This window comes from Euprymna scolopes, chromosome 31 (genome assembly GCF_053919585.1).
Source record: "Euprymna scolopes isolate OS-2025 chromosome 31, ASM5391958v1, whole genome shotgun sequence".
In the NCBI taxonomy this organism is placed as follows: domain Eukaryota; kingdom Metazoa; phylum Mollusca; class Cephalopoda; order Sepiida; family Sepiolidae; genus Euprymna; species Euprymna scolopes.
In genome coordinates this window covers 67,085,560-67,104,391 of record NC_136512.1, presented here as the reverse complement: position 1 = coordinate 67,104,391, position 18,832 = coordinate 67,085,560, and the positions used below count along the sequence as shown (strand labels likewise).

The following is an 18,832-nucleotide window of genomic DNA, read 5'->3' as shown; positions in this document are numbered from 1 at the left end:
CAGGGGGGTCGAAAGGTGGTGTGAAGGTACGAATCAATTGTACAACTAACAAGGTAGACACAAAGGCAAAAAGATAACAACAATAGCAAATGACGAATATGACAGACACTGATATTTGTTTAAAGATAATGCATATCGTGTTTTATTTACCGAGAAAATGAAAGTGGGAAATTTGAAGTCAGGCCAAGAATCTTAGAGTGATTGTGCATTCCACATATTCACCCTCTAAACACTGCATCATCACTGTTAACAAGAGCAGGGGTGTCCTATTCCTCATGCGCTGTTTCTGTGGCCGTCTCACACCCTCTATCTTCCTTCCCTTTTACACCTCCCTGGTACACCCGATTCTCGAATACAGTATTCAGGCCACATCCCTCTATTACATGAAGGACATCCAGCATCTTGAACGGGTTCAGTACCTGGCGCCGAGAATGGTGGCTGATCTCAGAGGTCTATGAGCAACGTTTAAGGACTCTAAATCTTTTTTCCTTTGAGCGCAGGAGGCGTCGAGGCGACCTCATCCTCACCTACAACATCTTTCATGGATGTGCGGCCTGGACCGGGATCTGTTCCTCAACCTTGCCCCGGATCGCACATGAAAAAGTCTACCTTCAATGGTTCTGAAGGCTTTGATGCCAAGCAGTGTTCTCGGTTCGAGTGGCATCTCTGTGGAACCAGCTATCCTATGAAGTCGTAAACTAGCCGTCACACTACAGGGCTTCAAGACGACCTTGGGTAGATGCTGCTTGGACCTCCACGGTTTTCCTCCTGTATAGTTTCTCTTTGTACATAGCTCACTAAATTCTTACTGACTTTTTTCCCTTGTAAATGGCAATCGTTTGTGAGGTTATTCTTTGCCAATTAAATGAATGAATGAATGAAGGTAATGGAGATCGTATAATCAGGATCAGTCCAAGTGAGACAGAATCAGCCAGTGGGCACTGGAGCAGGTAGCTGGACGTCGGTAGGCTCTGGAACAGATGACTAGATGTTAGCAGGTACTGGAAAAGGAAACCGGGTGTTAGTAGGCTCTGGAACCTGTCAGCCACAGGAGGCTCTGGAAGCTGCTGTAGGTTGCAGGAAAATATGTAAGATATGGCAAGAATACTCCATGCATGGGCAAATGGTGACTTTGTGAAGATGCAGAATACTGTCAGATGTGAGTAGTTTTCTAGTATAGTAGAGGGAATCTACCTTCTTTGCAGCAGCCTTGGCAATGTCTACAATAGATTTGTTCAAATAGACGTTGCTTATGAATGTTAAGCCAAGGAATTTGAACAAAAAGCTCTCAAGTGTTATTATTAGTCATGGCAATTGGTGGCTGAGAAGATTTTTTGTAATTGTTAAAGGAAAGAAGCTTAGTCTTAGAAGTATGAAATGTTACTATCCATTTACGAGGTGCTTTCAATAAGTTTCCAGACTTTTTTTGTACAGGCATTTAAAATTGTTGTAGACTCTTGAAAATTCAGTATGTTATTGCTATACATCTTATGAGATGATTGACCAATTTTTATGATTTGAAGCTCAAATAAACAGCTACAGCAGGAATTGGAATACACCCTACTAAAGCCTGATTGTCAAAGCTGGTGAATTTAAAAAATGCATTCTGGATGTGAGGACACTTTAGAAGAACGAGATGCAATGAAATTGTGTTTTAAACTTGGAAAAATGTCACAGAAAAATATGGAATGCTTCAGACTGCTTTTTGACCATCTTGCATGAATTAGTTTTTGAGTGGTATAAGAGATTCGAGGAAGGCAAGGAGTCTATGATGGATGGGAGGAATAAGGAAGTCAAAACACCAGAGTTGATTGGCCAAGTAAAGAATTTCATGGCTAAGGACCGTCGTGTGTCTATAGAGACAATAAGTGCACAGTTTGATGTCAGTGTGGGAACTGTGCACACAATTATTCGCGAGGAACTGAGGATGTGGAATATTTGCACAGAGTTTGTACCAGTGCACCAGTCGACAACTCCATCCTTGTCACAGACTATTTGACCAAGATGGACATCAAGACAGTTCCTCATCTTTCTATAGTTCAGACATTGCTTTCTGTTAACTTTGGTTATTCCCTAAGCTCAAAAAAAAATCTTAGATGTTGTCATTATGAGACAATTGAGGAGATGAAAGAGGCTGTGATGAGGGTCATTGATATGCTCACATAAGAAGACTCCTATGGGGCCTTCCAGAAGTTATTGGAATGGTACAATATGTGCATTGAAGCCAGAGAAGGTTACTTTGAAGGGAACTAGAATTTCATGTATGTTTTTTTGTTTTTTTAGATGGAGGTCACCACTTATCAAGGCCCAGAAGCCATTCGGGGATAAGGGTTATTGCGTGTACAGTAATCAATAGGATAGTATCATAGTAATCGTTAGTATTGGAGATTTGATAAAGTGTCTTACTTAAGGGGGGGCGGTTCATCAGGAATTTGTTTATGTTGGACTTGAAGACATCCAAGTTGTAGTCAGGTGGGAAACAGGCAAACAGAAGAGAGTTCCACAGTCATGCACTTCTAAGAAAGAAGCTTTGCTCACGGAATCTACGCTTTGATTTAGGCACAGATAAAGAGTGGGGAAAATTAATGACAGTGGTTTCAGCTAGACAGGTGTTTATTGTGAAAGACTGGTGAGGGGGGGAACCAGAGATTGGAGCTCAGATGAGTACTTACCATGGAAATAACGATAAAACAAAGACAGGCTCACAACATCTCTTCTGTGGGAGAGAGGTTGCAGGGAAGAGAAAAGGGCATCCCCCACTAAGCCACGAAGTCTATTTTGTACTCTGTCAAGGCAGGATAGGCTGTTTTTAGCAGCTCCTGCCCAGATGTGGCAGCAGTACTCCATCCTTGGACATACTTGGTTTTTATACAGATAAAGAATTGCATCAGTAATGAGATATCTTCTGGAGCTGTAGAAAGATCCCACCATCTTCCCAGCAACCTTGGCAACAGACTTGATGTATGTGTTCCATTTCAGATCAGGAGTGAAGGTCAAGCCCAGAAGCTTGTCAAAACATGGGCTTCTCCTAGACGAGAGCCATCCATTTCAATTGATGCCAGATGGGGATCAGAGCGTTGATGATGTAAAGATAGGAGTTTGGTTTTAAATGCATTAAAGGTAACCAGCCACGTCTTCCCCCACTGAACCACTTGTCGAGATCAGAGGAGAGAGAATCAGAGAGAGCTTTGTCATTTACAGCCTTTGATGTGTTGCTGTAGATGGTCGTGTCATCAGCATAGATGTCAACGAATGATTTAAGCATGTGTTTAGGGAGATCATTGATGTAGATCAGGAAGAGAAGATGGACCCTTGAGGAACTCCAGCATTAATACTGTGGGCTTCTGATTTCTGCCTATCAACCACTACTCTTATGAGCCTATCAGAGAGAAATGATTTAATAATTGAGAAAACATTTCCAGTTATACCATAGCTGGAAATCTTGTGAAGTAGGCCCTTATGCCATACCTTATCCAAGGCCTTTGATATGTCAATAGAATTGCCCTAGAAAGGAAGCCTTTGTCAAGAGATTCACTAATCCTATGAGATATAACCGTTGGCACATAGCAGAATGGAAACCATACGTCACTAAGAAGGTTATTTCTGCTGAGGTGGTTGACTATTTCTCTATTTAATATGGATTCCAGCAGCTTACTCATGACACACAGGAGACTTATTGGCCTGTACTGAGAGGGAGATGACTTATCACCTGAATTCTTAAATACAGGGCATACTGATGAGGTTTTCCAGGGTGTTGGGAACCACTTCTCCTTAAGACAATGCTTAAACAGTCTTGTAAGTACGGGGGCAAATTCTGGTCGATGCTTTTTCAACACTATAATTGAAATACTGTCAGGGCCAGTTGCTTTACTGGAATCAAGATTCTTGATTAGCTTGGAGACGTCACGCACAGATATTTGTATGTTGCATTGCGTGTTGTCTGTACTATCAATAAAAGTGCTCATACAAAAAAATGTCTGGAAACTTATTTTAGGCACTTCAAACATCCCCATTCCACTTCAGACTTCTAAAAGGTTTCATCTATTATGTTGGATATGTGTACATTCGTTTTTCCCCTAGTGTCTGTTATAGAACGTGAGGTTGTCAAAAAGTTTTGTTACCTTGTTGGTATCATTGGAGTGTAGGTAGATTTTCTATTGTTTTATGAATGTACACCTTATTTATGGATTAAATTATATGTTGCTAATTTAATTTGTTTTAATATTTTCCTCAGCTTATTATAAACCCTTTTATATTGCATAAGGATTATCTGATATTAGGATTAATTGGGAGATCATATAAAAATAATAGGATTATCTCCCATTGACTTTATTCTGAAACTTAAATGAAGAGTAGAAAGTGAAACTTTGCTTTTGGCAGGCTCATATTTAACTCACATTTATCCCTTTTTTTTCCTTTAGTTCTCACATTCCATAGGCAGTGTTTTTTACCATATAATTAAGATATGAAATATTATATATGCAGGAATGCAACAAGACACTATATTTTGATATTAACTTACGGCACACATAAGTGCCTTTATGTTGCTATGACAGTTAACCTCTGTCTGGAAGAGTTACCCCAGTGCCAAGGTAGGGCATTTATATCAAGGGTATTATGTTAACATATATCTTTATTTTATTTTATTTATTTATTTTTTCTCATTTTTGGAAGAAAGAAAAAAAAATGTCATCCTAGATGGAAGTGCTTAAATTTAGAGGGCAGTCATTTTTTACAGACGAGTCGAGACCTTACCTCTAGTCCTTTGTTTCGTACTATCTCTGTCGTTTGCAGATGTTTGTTCTCTATTTATATTCTTGGTATGGTAGGCGGTGTTGGTGTTATTTGTGTTTGGGGTGTTGACTTACTAGGTGTATTGGCTTGGGTAGGACAAGCAATTGCGGGGCATGGTTATCCATCATGTTATTTGGTAACGTGTCTGTTAAGGTGTCGTCATGGGCCAGGTTGCAGGCATCTGTGTTTATTCTCTGAAGGTAGCAGCATTTTCAGAGTGTGATTCTTCTGCTGCCATCAACTAATATAAAGTACTGTCCGTGGGGGAGGGTCTCAACAACTGTGCCAGTGTTGTCTGTCAGCAGGAATTTGTGTCCGTGTTGTTTTTGAATGGACACGTGTTTTTCAACACTTAATGGGTCAATCTGTTGCCTGTTCTCAGTGTATTTGGTGTTGTTGATGAACCGCTGGTTGATGGCCCTCTCACGCATGTCAGTGAGTTTCACTGATTCGCGGCAGAATTTTGTGGGGTTTGGTAAGTGGTCATTCAAAGGACGAGCAAACAGAAGTTCTGCTGGTGATGCACCTATGTCAGGTGGTTGTGTGTTGCGATGTAGCAGAAGTGCTTTTGCCACTTCGTCTGTATTCAGTGAACAACTGGGGTTAATGTTTGTAGTGAGTATCCTCTTCATATGCTTGACATTGGAGTTTTATAGGGGTCTACCATCACAAGCAATTTCCTCCGGGACACCATAATTCACAAAGTACCTGAGTAAAATATTGCATACTGTGGAGACTCTGGCATCCTGATGCATTGAAGTTATTTCTGTCAAGATATATATTTTCATCCAGCCATGTTGAAGATATCTGTGACTGTTGGCTAGAAGGGGTAATCTGGATGGACAAGTGCGAGTGTGGGTTCTTTATGGTTTGATGGAGCAATGTTGTAGCAATATTTGCATTGATTACGTCTTTCTTGCAATTGTGCACTCATATCAGGCCACAAAAAACGTTTTCTAGCATTGCTGCTCATGCTATTGACCCCTTGGTTGCGAATATGAAGCTGGTCAATGAGTACACAGCATAGTTTTTTTGGATTAATGTGCGCCTTTCCTTGAATACTAAGGACTGAACCGTATATAAATCGTTCTGCACATTCCGGAACTTTAATGTTTAGGTCGAGATAATCTTTGTGTTCAGGAAACCCATTTTCTATCATATCCATGAGACTTAGATATTGGTGATCTACCTTAGCCTCTTGTTGTGTGTGTGCCATTTTGATGGGTGATGTTTTCTGGTTGTACCGGGATTCTATTCCAGCTTGCAATACTTCTTCGATGTTGTCTGATTCAGCTGCTGTGACTTTGGTGACAGGTGCAGGGATACGGGACATAGCATTTGCCCCACCATTAGTGTTACCTGGTATTGACATGGCCCTGAATTTGTACATCAGGGTCTGCTCTCTGATGTCTAATGTCCTGAGATTTTTAATCTAAATCATGATCATTGAATATTGGCACAAGGGGTTTGTGGTCAAGAGTGAATATCAGGTGGGAGAAGCCCATAACAAACATTTTGCAGCTTTTCAAACTAAACTTTCTGGCTAAAGCTTCCCCTTTGATTGGTGCATATAATTGGTCTAGTAAATTGGGAGCCAGCATATACAACCTTCCAGTGTCCTGGCTCACAAAGGTGGTCTATTGTAGATGAGCACTCACAATGTTTTTGAAGTAGAATAAATCCTGTTCCTGTTCAACTCCAGTCTGTCATGGGATGATATCACACAGAGTTTGATGTGAACATCCCGATGTGTAACAATATGTCCCAAATAGGTAGATTTGGTCTGTGGCCAAGAGTTGGGTCGACAGGAACAAGAAAGTTTAGGGCATTATTAGGTACTGGAAAGGCGGGATGTCGATGGGTACTAGAAAAGGAGCTGGAGAGACAGGGGTTGCAAAAGAAGCTGGTGTAGGAACTGGAAAGGCAGGTAGGAAGAAACTGGAGTAAATACTGAAGAGGCAGTCTGGTAGGAGCTGGAGCAGATGTTGTAGAAAGGAACCAAAGCAGGAACTAGAGAGGTGGGTTGGAGAGGAGCTGGAGCAGGTGTTGCAGGCTAGAAGGAGATATGTAGAAATGAAGACATAAGTCTCATACTAACATTTAATAAAATCTGTTAGTAGGTTTGTATGAAAAGAGTTAATATGTATGGATGTAGATGAAAAATTAGACAGTATCATGGAAGAAGGAGAGTTGTTTGTACTGCATTGAAGTCCATGTACAGCGGTAGCTATGTTGGCTTGTTTGTTTTGTCGCCCGCCTGAGCTCTTTGGTCCTGCTCGAAGTCACACCCCCAACAGAGAAGTGTGCTGTCAGTGAGAGCTGGGAAGAAAAGAGGGAGAATTGCTGTGTATTTAACCTTTTATAAACTCATCTGAGTGGTGGTCTCTGATTGGACAAGCCAGAAAGGAAGTTGACTGCTACAACCAATCAGCAATGATATTATAAAGCAAACATATTCAAAATCTTAAGCCGTGAGTATATCTGCTCCTGCTACTACAGATATCTAAAACTTTTTATTTTCCTATATATATATATATATATATATATATATATATATATATATATATATATATATATATATATATATTTCTCAAAACTAAAAGGATTGTTTTTATGGAAATCGGTCTGGATGTGGCATGAAGCCACCTAAAATAAGGAGCTCAAATTATTAGTTCAAGCTTAAAAATTAGCCAACAATAAGTGTTAGCTGGATTCATTCCAACCAAAAAAGCAGCAATTATTCCACCTTTAATGAAATAAGCAAATATCGCTCGTAGAATGTGAGGACTAAAGGACAAGACAAGGGAAGGGAGTTACAAGACTGCCAGAAGTAAACGCAAATTTCACTCTAAAAGAAGGGTTGAGTGATGATATGCACAGGAAGAATGGAGTGAGCTGGAGCGGCAGACTGGAATCGGTGCTGCATGGATTGAATTGAAGAAAAAAGTGCTATAATGCATGATGAAAGTCTGTAGAGCAAGGTGCGAAGAAAATATTATTCATTATGTCCTATGTAAGGTAATTTTTCACAGCTTGATACCTGCAACTTAGATAAGAAAGAAACATTCATGGGAGAAAAGAAAAGGAAAATAAAAAGAAACTTGAAACAAATTATTTTGATTAAGGAGAAAGTTCTAATAGAGAAAGGTCTGTAATCGACCGGTTGCCAAATGTTGTCCATCTGGCTTACAAGCAAATTTCTTATATAGTAACAGTCAAGAGAGAGAGAGAGAGAGAGAGAGAGAGAGAGAGAGAGAGAGAGAGAGAGAGAGAGAGAGATTCACTTACTGAAAGCATTTCACAGTTTGTAGAAATCATTTATAGAAAGACTATTATTTCCCTTTATAAGTCTGAGTTCTTTTAGAAACAAATCTTCATCTCCTCATTTTAAACTTGCCCATTCTCCATTAGGTCCATTAGCTTCATCACCTATAGTTCTTCCTTGGGAGTATTTTCGTAAGCGCAGTCACTAGATAAATAGTCCTTTGGTAATTTTCCCTTATGGTAGGTATAACAGACGACAATTTTAAATTAATGTTAGTTGTATTTTGATTACATATTCTGAATCTACATGAATTAAGGAATCTAAGAATTTTTATTTCATCAAAATATCTCACACCGTTGAATTTTAACAGGTTTTTGTTTAATTTTTTTACACATGCTGGACTTTGTCATTTTTTCAGCCATTTTGAATTCTAACAGAATGCCATATTTTGTAAAATAATGAAATATAGCAGCTGAAAACCAACAGTCTTATTCAATGTGCATCAGAATAATTGAGGATGCAAATGCTGATGGCATAACTTCATACTTCTGCAATAATCCCTACCTGAAACATGCAAGTCATCTTGAACAAATCGTACTGGATAATATGAAAATGGCCCAAAGCCCATATTTTGAACCCCCCATAAAACCAAGAACAATAGTCGTATCAGCACGGTATTTCAAATACCACATTAAGACTATACCACAAGGAAGTATATGTTTTTTTGGAAGTAATAAAATGAATATTTTGTCAACTATGACACTTTAGGTTTCGAAAAAATGCATTTTCATCATTTGTCAAAATGTGATAAAAACTCCCAAATCCGACTAAATGTGAGCCGTAGCAAAAATAGCCAGAAAACATATACCTATTCGAATACAAACATAAAAGTTCATATTTAGCTATTTTTTTGGGGGGGGGTGCTCTTTCTATTTATCATATTTAAAAAAGGCTAAAGTTGAAAATTATACACATAAATAGGGTAGATATAAAACGTGTATTATCCTTGTAGATCATTACAGAAAATGCCACAGAGATAAATGTTGCATACTGAGTGTAGTAGAATAAAAAGACGCTTGTGAAAAACATAACAAGATGGTGTTGAAATATCTCAGAACTAATTATATAGATAATTTTTATGCATTTTTTTTTAAATTTAATCTTTTTGTTAAAAATTTTTGTTTTTGTTTCAGATAGGATTCTTTTCTTTTCATGGCTCTGGTCTTTCTGGGGGAAATTTCATTTTTCAATTTCTGATATTTCCTTTCAACTATTTTAATGTTCACAAATCATTAAGTCTCTTTTCGTTGTCCGAGACCTCAATTGAACACATCGGTTAACCTTGACACATTTAACCCTTTCTCCACAACGTGTGAAGATCAACTGAATATTTCTGCTCAAAAATGCACCTTGTGGGAGACTTGGTGCGCAAAAAGAGGCTTGCCCAATCAGTGAGGAGAACGGGATCACATGACGTAGAAGAGGAGGAGGAAAAACAAAACATAGAGAGGGATGTAAAAATGAAGAAAAGAAAAGAAGTCTCATCCTAACATTTAATGACCGGCTATTTTTCATTCGCAGGATTTTCTTCATAAAATGATGCTGGCAATAATAACTTCCACAGTCACTAAAGACTTCCAGCAATACCTTTACAATTATGCAAACATTCTTTTTCCACTTGAATGATGATTCTGAACTTTTGTCTTATTAAAACACACTTTTCTCCACGTTATTAATTGATCTCAATCTTTTTAATTTCATGCTCATGGTGGGGATACTGAACATTCAAGAAGGACTGTAACTTGCGCATATCTCACACACAAAAAATAAACCCTTTCTGGTTAAATAAAAATTATTATTTTAAATGTTTTGTAGGACTAACAGCAGAATTACCAATGAGTCACTAAATTGTAAGGGTGTGAGTCAGCGTTCACAAATTCATAACCGGGATCTACCAATTTTTAGGATCAAAGTTGCAGATGCAGAAATCTCTTGAAGTCGAAAGTAGTAGGGTATCCAAGGGACCATTAAAGGCAAATTTAATGAGATCGCTGATTAATAGAAGGTTTTTACCAAGGCTTGTCCTCACATAAATAAGAATAAAAATATAGAAGTAACTCTTGAAAATAACGACACTTGACAAAGAACGATCACTGAATTAACGTGAAATAAACAATATTTGTTTACTTATTAGTTTCAATTACTTATTAGTTTTAAGTTTATTTATTGGTTTAAATTGCTCCAACATAAGTGTTTTCTTGTGTGGAGTGTTTTTAATGCAGGAATTATAAGGTGCGGATTTTGTGAGAGTAACACGAGGTTTGAAATGACTGATTTTTATGTCCAGAGCGTCACGCGTGGTTTTGAATCAATGTGATTATTTTCTGAGAAAAACAGTCTGTGAAAGTGAAAGCATGCGTTTGTATTCATCACATAAGAACAGTAGTTTGAAATAAAATTGTTTGAAAAGGAGAATTAAATTCCCATTCGATGTGGTAACTTTCCATGATGAGAATTATGGTTCATGTGCATAATGCACGCAAAGTCATGCAGTGATTTAACGTCTCAAGGACAGAGTTCCCTTCAGCACGTGCTGTGGTTGAGAGTTTGAAGGGAAAACTGATTTGATTTTTCGTGGCAAATATTTATATAGTGATGTTCTCGAACGTTCCAGCCAGTTTACTGTATCTCTGCGTGAAACCTAATATAGTTCCTTTGTTCCATGTCCGTAGGTGGTCACATTATGATGTTGATTGATTGCATGTTCTTCATACACATGGGCATTGAAAATGGTGATTGCTATGAAAATGTTCCTGCCGGAGATTTGTTCCAGCCGTATGGAGGGGTTGGTGCAGTTTGTATTTATTTCCAAGTAGTTGCTATTTACTGCTTTTTTTTTGTGTTAGGGAAAGGAGTTTGCGCGAGCCTTTTCTAGTCTCACACAAAAACACGCATTCACATCTCAAGCCATATTACTTGTCATATACATACACGCACGCAAACATACACGCGCACGTCCACACACGCATATATATTCACGTTCGCGTACATACACTCACATTCCCGTGTATACACACACATGCTAACGTACGCATACGTGCGCCCACATGGACAACGTCACTTCCTTTTCAAAGGAAATCCACACATGCGCAAAAGACCACTGGAAACAACTATAAAAGCAAGAGACAAGCTGTTTCCAGTCCTTTTTTCGGACCAGCTCTTGAGCTGAGAGGTTCGGCGAACCAGCCGCCTCCTTTTCGGGAGGCGTGCGGCTGCGCACGTTACGTCCCCGTCCTGTATGTGGAGCAAAAAGCTAACAGACAGTATGTACACTTTATACACTTTCTCTCTCCATGAACTGGATTGACATTCTCACTCTTTCTCTCTCTATATATACAACTTGTCCCTGAGAATACCTTCGTGTAGCTGACTGCTAACATGGCATGCAGTTTAATTGATGTCAACCCTCTATCTTTGTCTTTGTGTATACACTGGACTATCATTCCAATTTCCTTTAGATTACTCACTCTTCCCACGCACGAACAAACGATAGTGCCCCGAATGTGAGATGAATACACATTTCTTTTTTCCTTCTATACTACCAGTCCAGCAACAAACGATGGTTACACCCGAACGCGGACATGAACACGTGTTATATCTAAAACATTCATTCTTTCAACAGTGAATAAATGACACGTTTATCTTATCCAGCAATTGAGTTTTTGTTTCCTTCATTCCATTCGTTTCATTATTTTCTTTTGTAACGGGATTAGGATACATATATCCTAGTCCTCAACAAGTTTCAAGCTATAAATTTGAAGACCAGTCAATACCTCTTTTCCCTACAAAAAGTAAGTATTTTTTAAGAAAAAGAAAAGAAAAAAGAAATTCAGTATCTAAAAACTTTAATATAACTTTAATTTTATTTTGAAATAATTTCAGAAAACTGTTACTCCTTTTTTTCAATAAATTTTTATAATTCATTTTTTTAAATTTCAAATTTCAATGGATTTATGTGTTTTTATCCGCTGTCAATAGTTTTTATTTTATTATTTAAAAGTAAAAATAGACTTTTTGGTCACTCTTGTCCGTTCATCTTGTCGCGGACCAGGATATAAAATACCCTAACTCGCTACAAGAAAAAATAATGAAACGAATTGAATGAAGAAAACAAAGAACTCAAATGCGGGAATAAAATAAACATGTCGTTTATTTTCTGTTGAGAAATGAAAGTCTTCGGTGTACATGTGTTCATTCAGCCGTTGACGACTACGCACGTGGAAGTGGCAAGCAAGCCTGTAGAAAGAAAGGGTTAAACTCAGTAGAGCGTCGCGCACATGTCTGTGTCGATGGGCCAAAGCGAAGGGGAGATAGAGTGACGTTAGAACACGCGGTCGGTTCGTCGACTCAACAGGTCAAATGCAGATCCAGACGAAAAAGGGAAGTAATAGGTTTTGTTGACTTTTATACTGGAGTTAGTGTTCTGGGTGCGCATGTCTGGTTTTCACTTAAAAGGAAGTGACGTCACAGCTCGGGTGTGTATGAGGATGTGTATATGCGTGTGTGCGTGTGTGCGCGCATGTGCGTGCGTACATGTAGGTGTGTATATGTGTGGGAAAACATGTTCGAACAATCTGTTCGTCTGTCTGCACTCAATAACTACACCTTGGAATTTTTTTATAATTTTGCACAAACATGATATGAGTAAAAAAGAAACAGAACAGATTTTGCCTAACTAGGGGTACCTTTCAGGTTAAAATAACTAAAATTGACACTTTTGTGCTTATCAAAAATAAAAATTGATGCCTTGGATTTTTATAAAACTTTCTGAAAAGTTGTAACAAACTAATTTCTATATAATTTTGTTTGTCTATACTTCCTGATAATTCTTGGGTGTGCCCCAAGGGCTCTTTTAGGACTAATAAAAACACTCCATTTTTGGGACTATTTTACCATATTTGTCCAAAATTTTATGTGTGTGTCTATTTAGCAGTTTTGCATTAAATATGTTAAGGTTTTGGGGACTTTACGGCTAAATGGAGGGGGTGAGGGGCAAATGATGAACTTATTTTATTTATTTATTTATTTTTTTTTTTTGCATATTTAACATATTTACATAAAGGCTTAAACCTGCACCGTTTCTCCATTTTCACCAGGATTTGACGTCCCCTAGGGACTTTTGGGCCTAAATGGGGGGGGGGCTGAACTTAGTCATTTTTTTATGACTCGTTCACAGTGCATTCACTGGGGACCATGCATGCTTCACTTGTTTTAATTAACGTTAGACTATTATATTTCAAACACAATCAAATTTGAATGGAAACCAATAACCAAATATGATAAATTTATTTATAGTCCGTATAAGCCACGCCCACTTTTCAACTTTTGCTAAATTGTAAGTTTGTACAGCTATATCGCTTATAGAATTTCTTTTTAAATTCTACGGTTGGTGCGATTTCTTCAGAAATATAATGTAGCTAAAACTAAAGTAAAACTAAAAAGAAAAATATCGAACCGGGTACAAAGAAGAGCGCATTGTTTTGACGGGCAAAAATAATGGAGCGCATTATTTTGGCCTTACACCGTTTAGATGTGAACCGAAACGTTTATCATCTACTACAGAGTTGAAATGTTAAAAAATAACCCATTTTTTGTCTTGAATTTTAAACCATAAAATGTAACTACCATTCGGTGTTACGGAAATGTGTCAAGTTGAAGGCTGAAGTTATCATTTATTTGTTATTATTATTGGCATCTTAAAATATTTCGAGGTCACCATTGCAGGAAGGGTCTGTTCTTTTTTTTTTTATTTTTCGTGCGTGTTTCACTCTGTTTAGAAGATGGCCGAGGAAGTTAAGTTGTTGCCTTATCTACCAGTAGAGTTGGTTGTACAAATATTATGCTGCGAACAATTATCTCATGTCGACATCTGTCGTCTGTCGATCACATGCCAAAGAATGAGGGAAATCTGTTACACCGACAAGATCTGGAGATACAAATACAAGCAAAGGTGTGTGTGCATTTTTTTTTTATTTATTTATTACACGAAGAAAAAAAAAATAATGCATGAAGTAAATAAACAAAAAGCTGAACAATTCCTTGCCTTAATAAAGTTCAAAACAGGCTTAAAATTTAGTAGGTGATACCTTTTTCTTTTCCTTGCAACCTGTTTCCCCACATAGACGTTGCGAAATGCGAGCCTGTCTCTGCTCTATCGTTATTTTCATGATAAGAGCTTAGCTTAGCTTGTCTGAGCTCCAATCTATGGCCCCTCTTGCCAAATTTACACAAAAAAACAAAAAAAAAAACACTCGACTAGCTACAACCACTATAATTTCATCTACTCTATATGTACCTAAATCTAAACGCAGATTCCATGAACAAAGCTTCTTTTCTAGAACTGCCCGCCTGTGGAATATACTGTTTTACACTGACCTGCTTTCCGGCCGATTACAATATGGTAGCCCAATGTAAACATTTTTTTTTTTTTTTTTTTGAGCCGTCCCCTTAGATAATCCAAATTCTAACCAGTCTACACTATTAATGATTACTAACTACACTACCACCTTACATTCATTAACTTTTATCCTTGAGTGGCCTTCGGGCCTTGATAAGGGGTGACTCCCTTTTATAAATATAAATAATTCGTTATGAATTACAATGTTTGTACAGAGAAAGGTGTAAGGGTTCTTGTTAAGATGGTCGACAGATCGGTTTTTTAAAATATGTTGTTTTAAGCAAAAACAATAGTACTCGTACGGGCAAAAATGGCCGAATAAAGGTAGGGGGACATATTAGAGGTTGTGTTCCTTGATAGAGGCGCTGGTTGAGTTTGAATAAAATAAATACATATTAGATACGTTTGTAGCCAAAACAACCCATTATTACAAAATAAACAGATAGTAAACGACCAAGTTCTCTCAGATTCTCTCTCCTCTGATCTGGAGCACGTAGTACAATGGGGAAAGGAGTGGCTGGTTACTTTTAATGCATCTAAAACCAAGCTTCTATCTTTACATCATCAATATTCTGATCCACATCTGGCATCAATTGAAATTAATGGCTCTCGTCTTCAGGAGGCCTCAAGTTTTGACAAGCTTCTGGGCTTGACAATTACTCCTGATCTTAAATGGAACACGTACATCAAATCTGTTGCTAATGCCGCTGGAAAAATGGTGGGATCTTTCTATCGATCCAGTAGATATCTCACTGCTGATGCAATTCTCTATCTATATAAGAGCCAGGTACGTCCAAGGATGGAATACTGTTGCCACATCTAGGCAGGAGCTGCTAGAAAGGACTTGTCCTGCCTTGATAGAGTTCAAAATAGACTTCGTAGCCTCGTAGGAGATGTCCTTTTCTCTTCCCTGCAACCTCTATCTCACAGAAGAGATGTTGCAAGTTTGTCTCTGATGTATCGTTATTTTCATGGAAAGTGTTCGACTGAGCTTCAGTCTATGGTCTCTCCTCGCCAAACTTTCACAAGAAACACTCGTCTAGCTGAAAACACTATCAATAATTCCCCCACTCTTTATCTGTGCCTAAACTTAAATGTAGATTCCATGAACAAAGCTTCTTTCTTAGAACTGCATGCCTGTGGAATTGTCTTCCGTTTTCCTGCTTTCCGGCTGACTACAATATGGTTGTCTTCAAGTCTAACGTAAACAAGTTCTTGATGAGCCGTTCCATATAAGTTAACTTTATAGTCGAGTTTTCATTACTAATGGTTACTATATTGTCCAATTTCTACTGTACACTCTTTAATCCTTATCCTTGAGTGACCTCTTGGCCTTGATAATGTGGTGATGTCTGTGTAAAAAAAAAACAAAAAAACCCAGATATTTATTTTGTTTGAAATTTATAAATATACTTCGAAGATACACTTCATCAGTATTCTTTCTTTTTGCTCCAACAACATGCCAAAAAAAAAAAAAAGAAAGACATGCTGATGATGAAGTGTATCTTCAAAATATATTTATAAATTTCAGTATAAATTTCAAACAAAATAAGTATCTGTTTATTTTGTAATAATTCATTGTTTTGGCTTCAAACGTATTTAATACATATTTATTTTATAGGGGGGGACATAGTTTTGATAGCCGATTTATCATAATTTTTTGTGAGAATTTCCTCACACACTTTAGAACTCGGAAGAGTGCAAAAAAAGGACAAACGGAATAAAGCAAGCCTGAGGTGATGAATTTCAGTCTTCTTTGGTAGGATTGCGAAAAATATGCCCATTTCTTGCATCTCTGAGAGTCTGATAATTTTTTTTTTTTTGAAGTGTTAAATTGCTTCTCTTTGGAGAAGCTAGTATAAGGGAGCAGAAATCAGATATTTATGGTATCTGGAAGAATAAAACTCTATTAACGGAGCCAAACTATTTTAGTTCTAACGGAAGATGATATTCGTCTAAAAAAAATTCCTATCACAATAGGAATAAATTCTTGGTTAAAGGAAAAAAAAGGGAAAATGGAGCTCCAAGCATGGTTTACCTTGAGGCAGTCCCTTTTAGTGAGATACTTAATTTAGCATCTTGTCTCTAGCAGGGTTTTTTTCAAAGAGAGCGAAAATGTCTTAAAGTTTTATAAACTGCGCGCAGGAAGTTTCCTAGAGGTCCAATCAAAAAGCTGAAAAGGAAACATGGCATTCAGCGTCTCAACCAATAATGCTCGCCTTCCCGTGTACAATTTCCAACACACTGCCAAGGGAAGAAAGAAAAAGGAATAGGTATCTATTACTTTTTTCTAATACTAATTACAATTAATCTGTCACTTAATAATCAGTTGCAAGGACCTAACAAACTGTTATGGGTTTAGCATCTTTTTTTTAAGGTAATTATGAGTTATCTGTATGTGACGAGTTAGTTTAATAAACACTTTACTTTTTCTAGGTTGCCAATATTAATAATTTTAAGAATTATATTTTAATGTAAGTTTAATGGCAACAACTGAGGTTGAGGAAAGAGAAGGTTAAATTTTTAGTTTTCCGAACAATTCGACAACTCCATTCTCTCAAGGTATCTTGTACTCACCCCAACACAGCCGTAAAGATACCAATTGTCACAGGCATCACAGCACACCATGGGAGCTGATCTGTCATTTGCGACGGAACAGGTTGGACAGAAGAAAGGTGTTGTTGACGGGATTTCGCCTCTAGAAGGCTATTTTCTATCTGTTCTTTTACGACTGGTCTCATTCGTCGTTGTTTAGTGTTCATCCCCTTCTTCAATATGAGCTAAAATTGAAGCCAAGAAATGTTGAATATCGAACACAGTAGAATGGTTGAAGGATAATGCCTCACCGTCTTCAATTCATTCGAGAGTGGCAGACGTGGAGAGATGGATTTCAGAACTTGGTGTTAAAATCCCCTCACAAGGAGAGAAGGAAGATATGTCTTGAGGCGGAGCAGTTTTCATCCAAAATAAGAGAAGAGCTGCCTCTGTTGAAAGCCAATCATGTGGTCAAGAAACCCTCCGCTCCTCTGCCTTTACGGATGGACTTAGAATGTCCCAGTTTCAGTGGATCACCTTCAGGCGATAAGTTCGAATTTAGAACTTTTCTACAGAGGTTTGATTTCTGCACCTCCAATGTGGGAGAAGCAGACAAGTTACTTCTACTTAAGTCCAAATTGAAGGGGAAAGCTTATGACTTGATCTCCAGTTTGGATGTCACCTCCGATAGTTACATCATACATCATAGCCTTGAATTGTTTGCGGGAGAAATACCTGAATCCGTCCCCATCAAGGATCGTATATTGGAGGAGATAATGTCTCCGACAGTGCTCATCTCGAATTTAGAAGCACTCAAGACCTGTGTTGAACAGGTTAAAATGGATTTGTCCGAGCTAGATAAGTTCTTTGGAACCGACTTCTTTACAGAGAGTTCCATTTCGGGTATTATTATTGCCCATATATCGTTCCGTAAGTTCCCTATCAGCGTTAGAAGGGAACTAATGTCCAGAACGAAGGAAAGTTTTCCTACGTTTTTATCTATTATGACTAATTTCTTTGACATTATAAATTTTTTACAGGCAGCGCCATTGAACGCTAAAAAACAGGAATATTTTGCACCCAATCCACCACCTTTTTCTTCACTCCTCTACGAATTCTGTAGAAGATGGCACAGAGGTGTCCTTTAGTTCTAGGGGAAACAGATGTTTTAGGGAGTGGACCTGTTCGCAACCATCTCTCAGCACACAGGCCAAACGAACTCTACCATCAGTCCCACTGATGAGTCTGAGCATTTTGCCTAGACTCCAAAAGGATCTGGTTTTATTTGGTGCTTTAATCAAAATGATTTCTCCCACTGACACCTTCAGAGGTCTATCGCCCACCATATTGGCATCAACCTCACACAAGGACAACAAATAATCATTGTGCCATATCTTCCGGAATCTCTCGATATATTGATGTCTCAATTTTAGAGACTGCAGAAGTTTTGCTCGACTGGGGGGGATCAGGGCACAATTCGTCCAATCCATGACTGCTTATCAACAAACGAGGACTATACCCGGTTTGTAGAAATTGATTGGGTGTTAAAATATCGAGACCTCCTTCGGAAGCTGCTATGTAGATGAGTGGTTGATTGTTGATCGCCTTTTCTACATTGGAAATAATGGTAAAAAATTCGAAGTAGCAGACCTTCTTTCGACCTAATAACTTTTTCAAACATTGTTTGAGCGTCTTAATCATTCTCTCGCATGCAGTTCACGCCAAGCTGAATAAAGAGGGATGGTGAGATGACTAATCGTAGTTGATCGGAAATTCTCTTT

The 18,832-nt window shown here is 38.0% G+C and overlaps 2 protein-coding genes across 3 annotated transcripts in view; one reads left to right on the top strand and one right to left on the bottom strand.

Annotated features, from left to right (window-relative positions):
- LOC145255790 (serine/arginine-rich splicing factor 6-like) overlaps positions 1-18,832 on the bottom strand; it is a 563,981-nt gene that overhangs the window by 315,987 nt on the left and 229,162 nt on the right. The gene's annotated exons all lie outside the window — the stretch shown is intronic.
- Positions 1-18,832, top strand: part of LOC145255784 (F-box only protein 21-like) — an 83,449-nt gene that overhangs the window by 2,407 nt on the left and 62,210 nt on the right. The window contains exon 1 of one of the 2 annotated variants that reach the window (XM_080114455.1): positions 13,432-14,069. The exons of the other annotated variant lie outside the window; for it this stretch is intronic. Within the exon in view, the coding sequence (XP_079970581.1) occupies positions 13,900-14,069 (170 nt within the window). The 5' untranslated portion in view covers positions 13,432-13,899. Of the gene's footprint in view, positions 1-13,431; positions 14,070-18,832 lie in introns of those variants that run through there. 2 annotated transcript variants of the gene reach the window in all.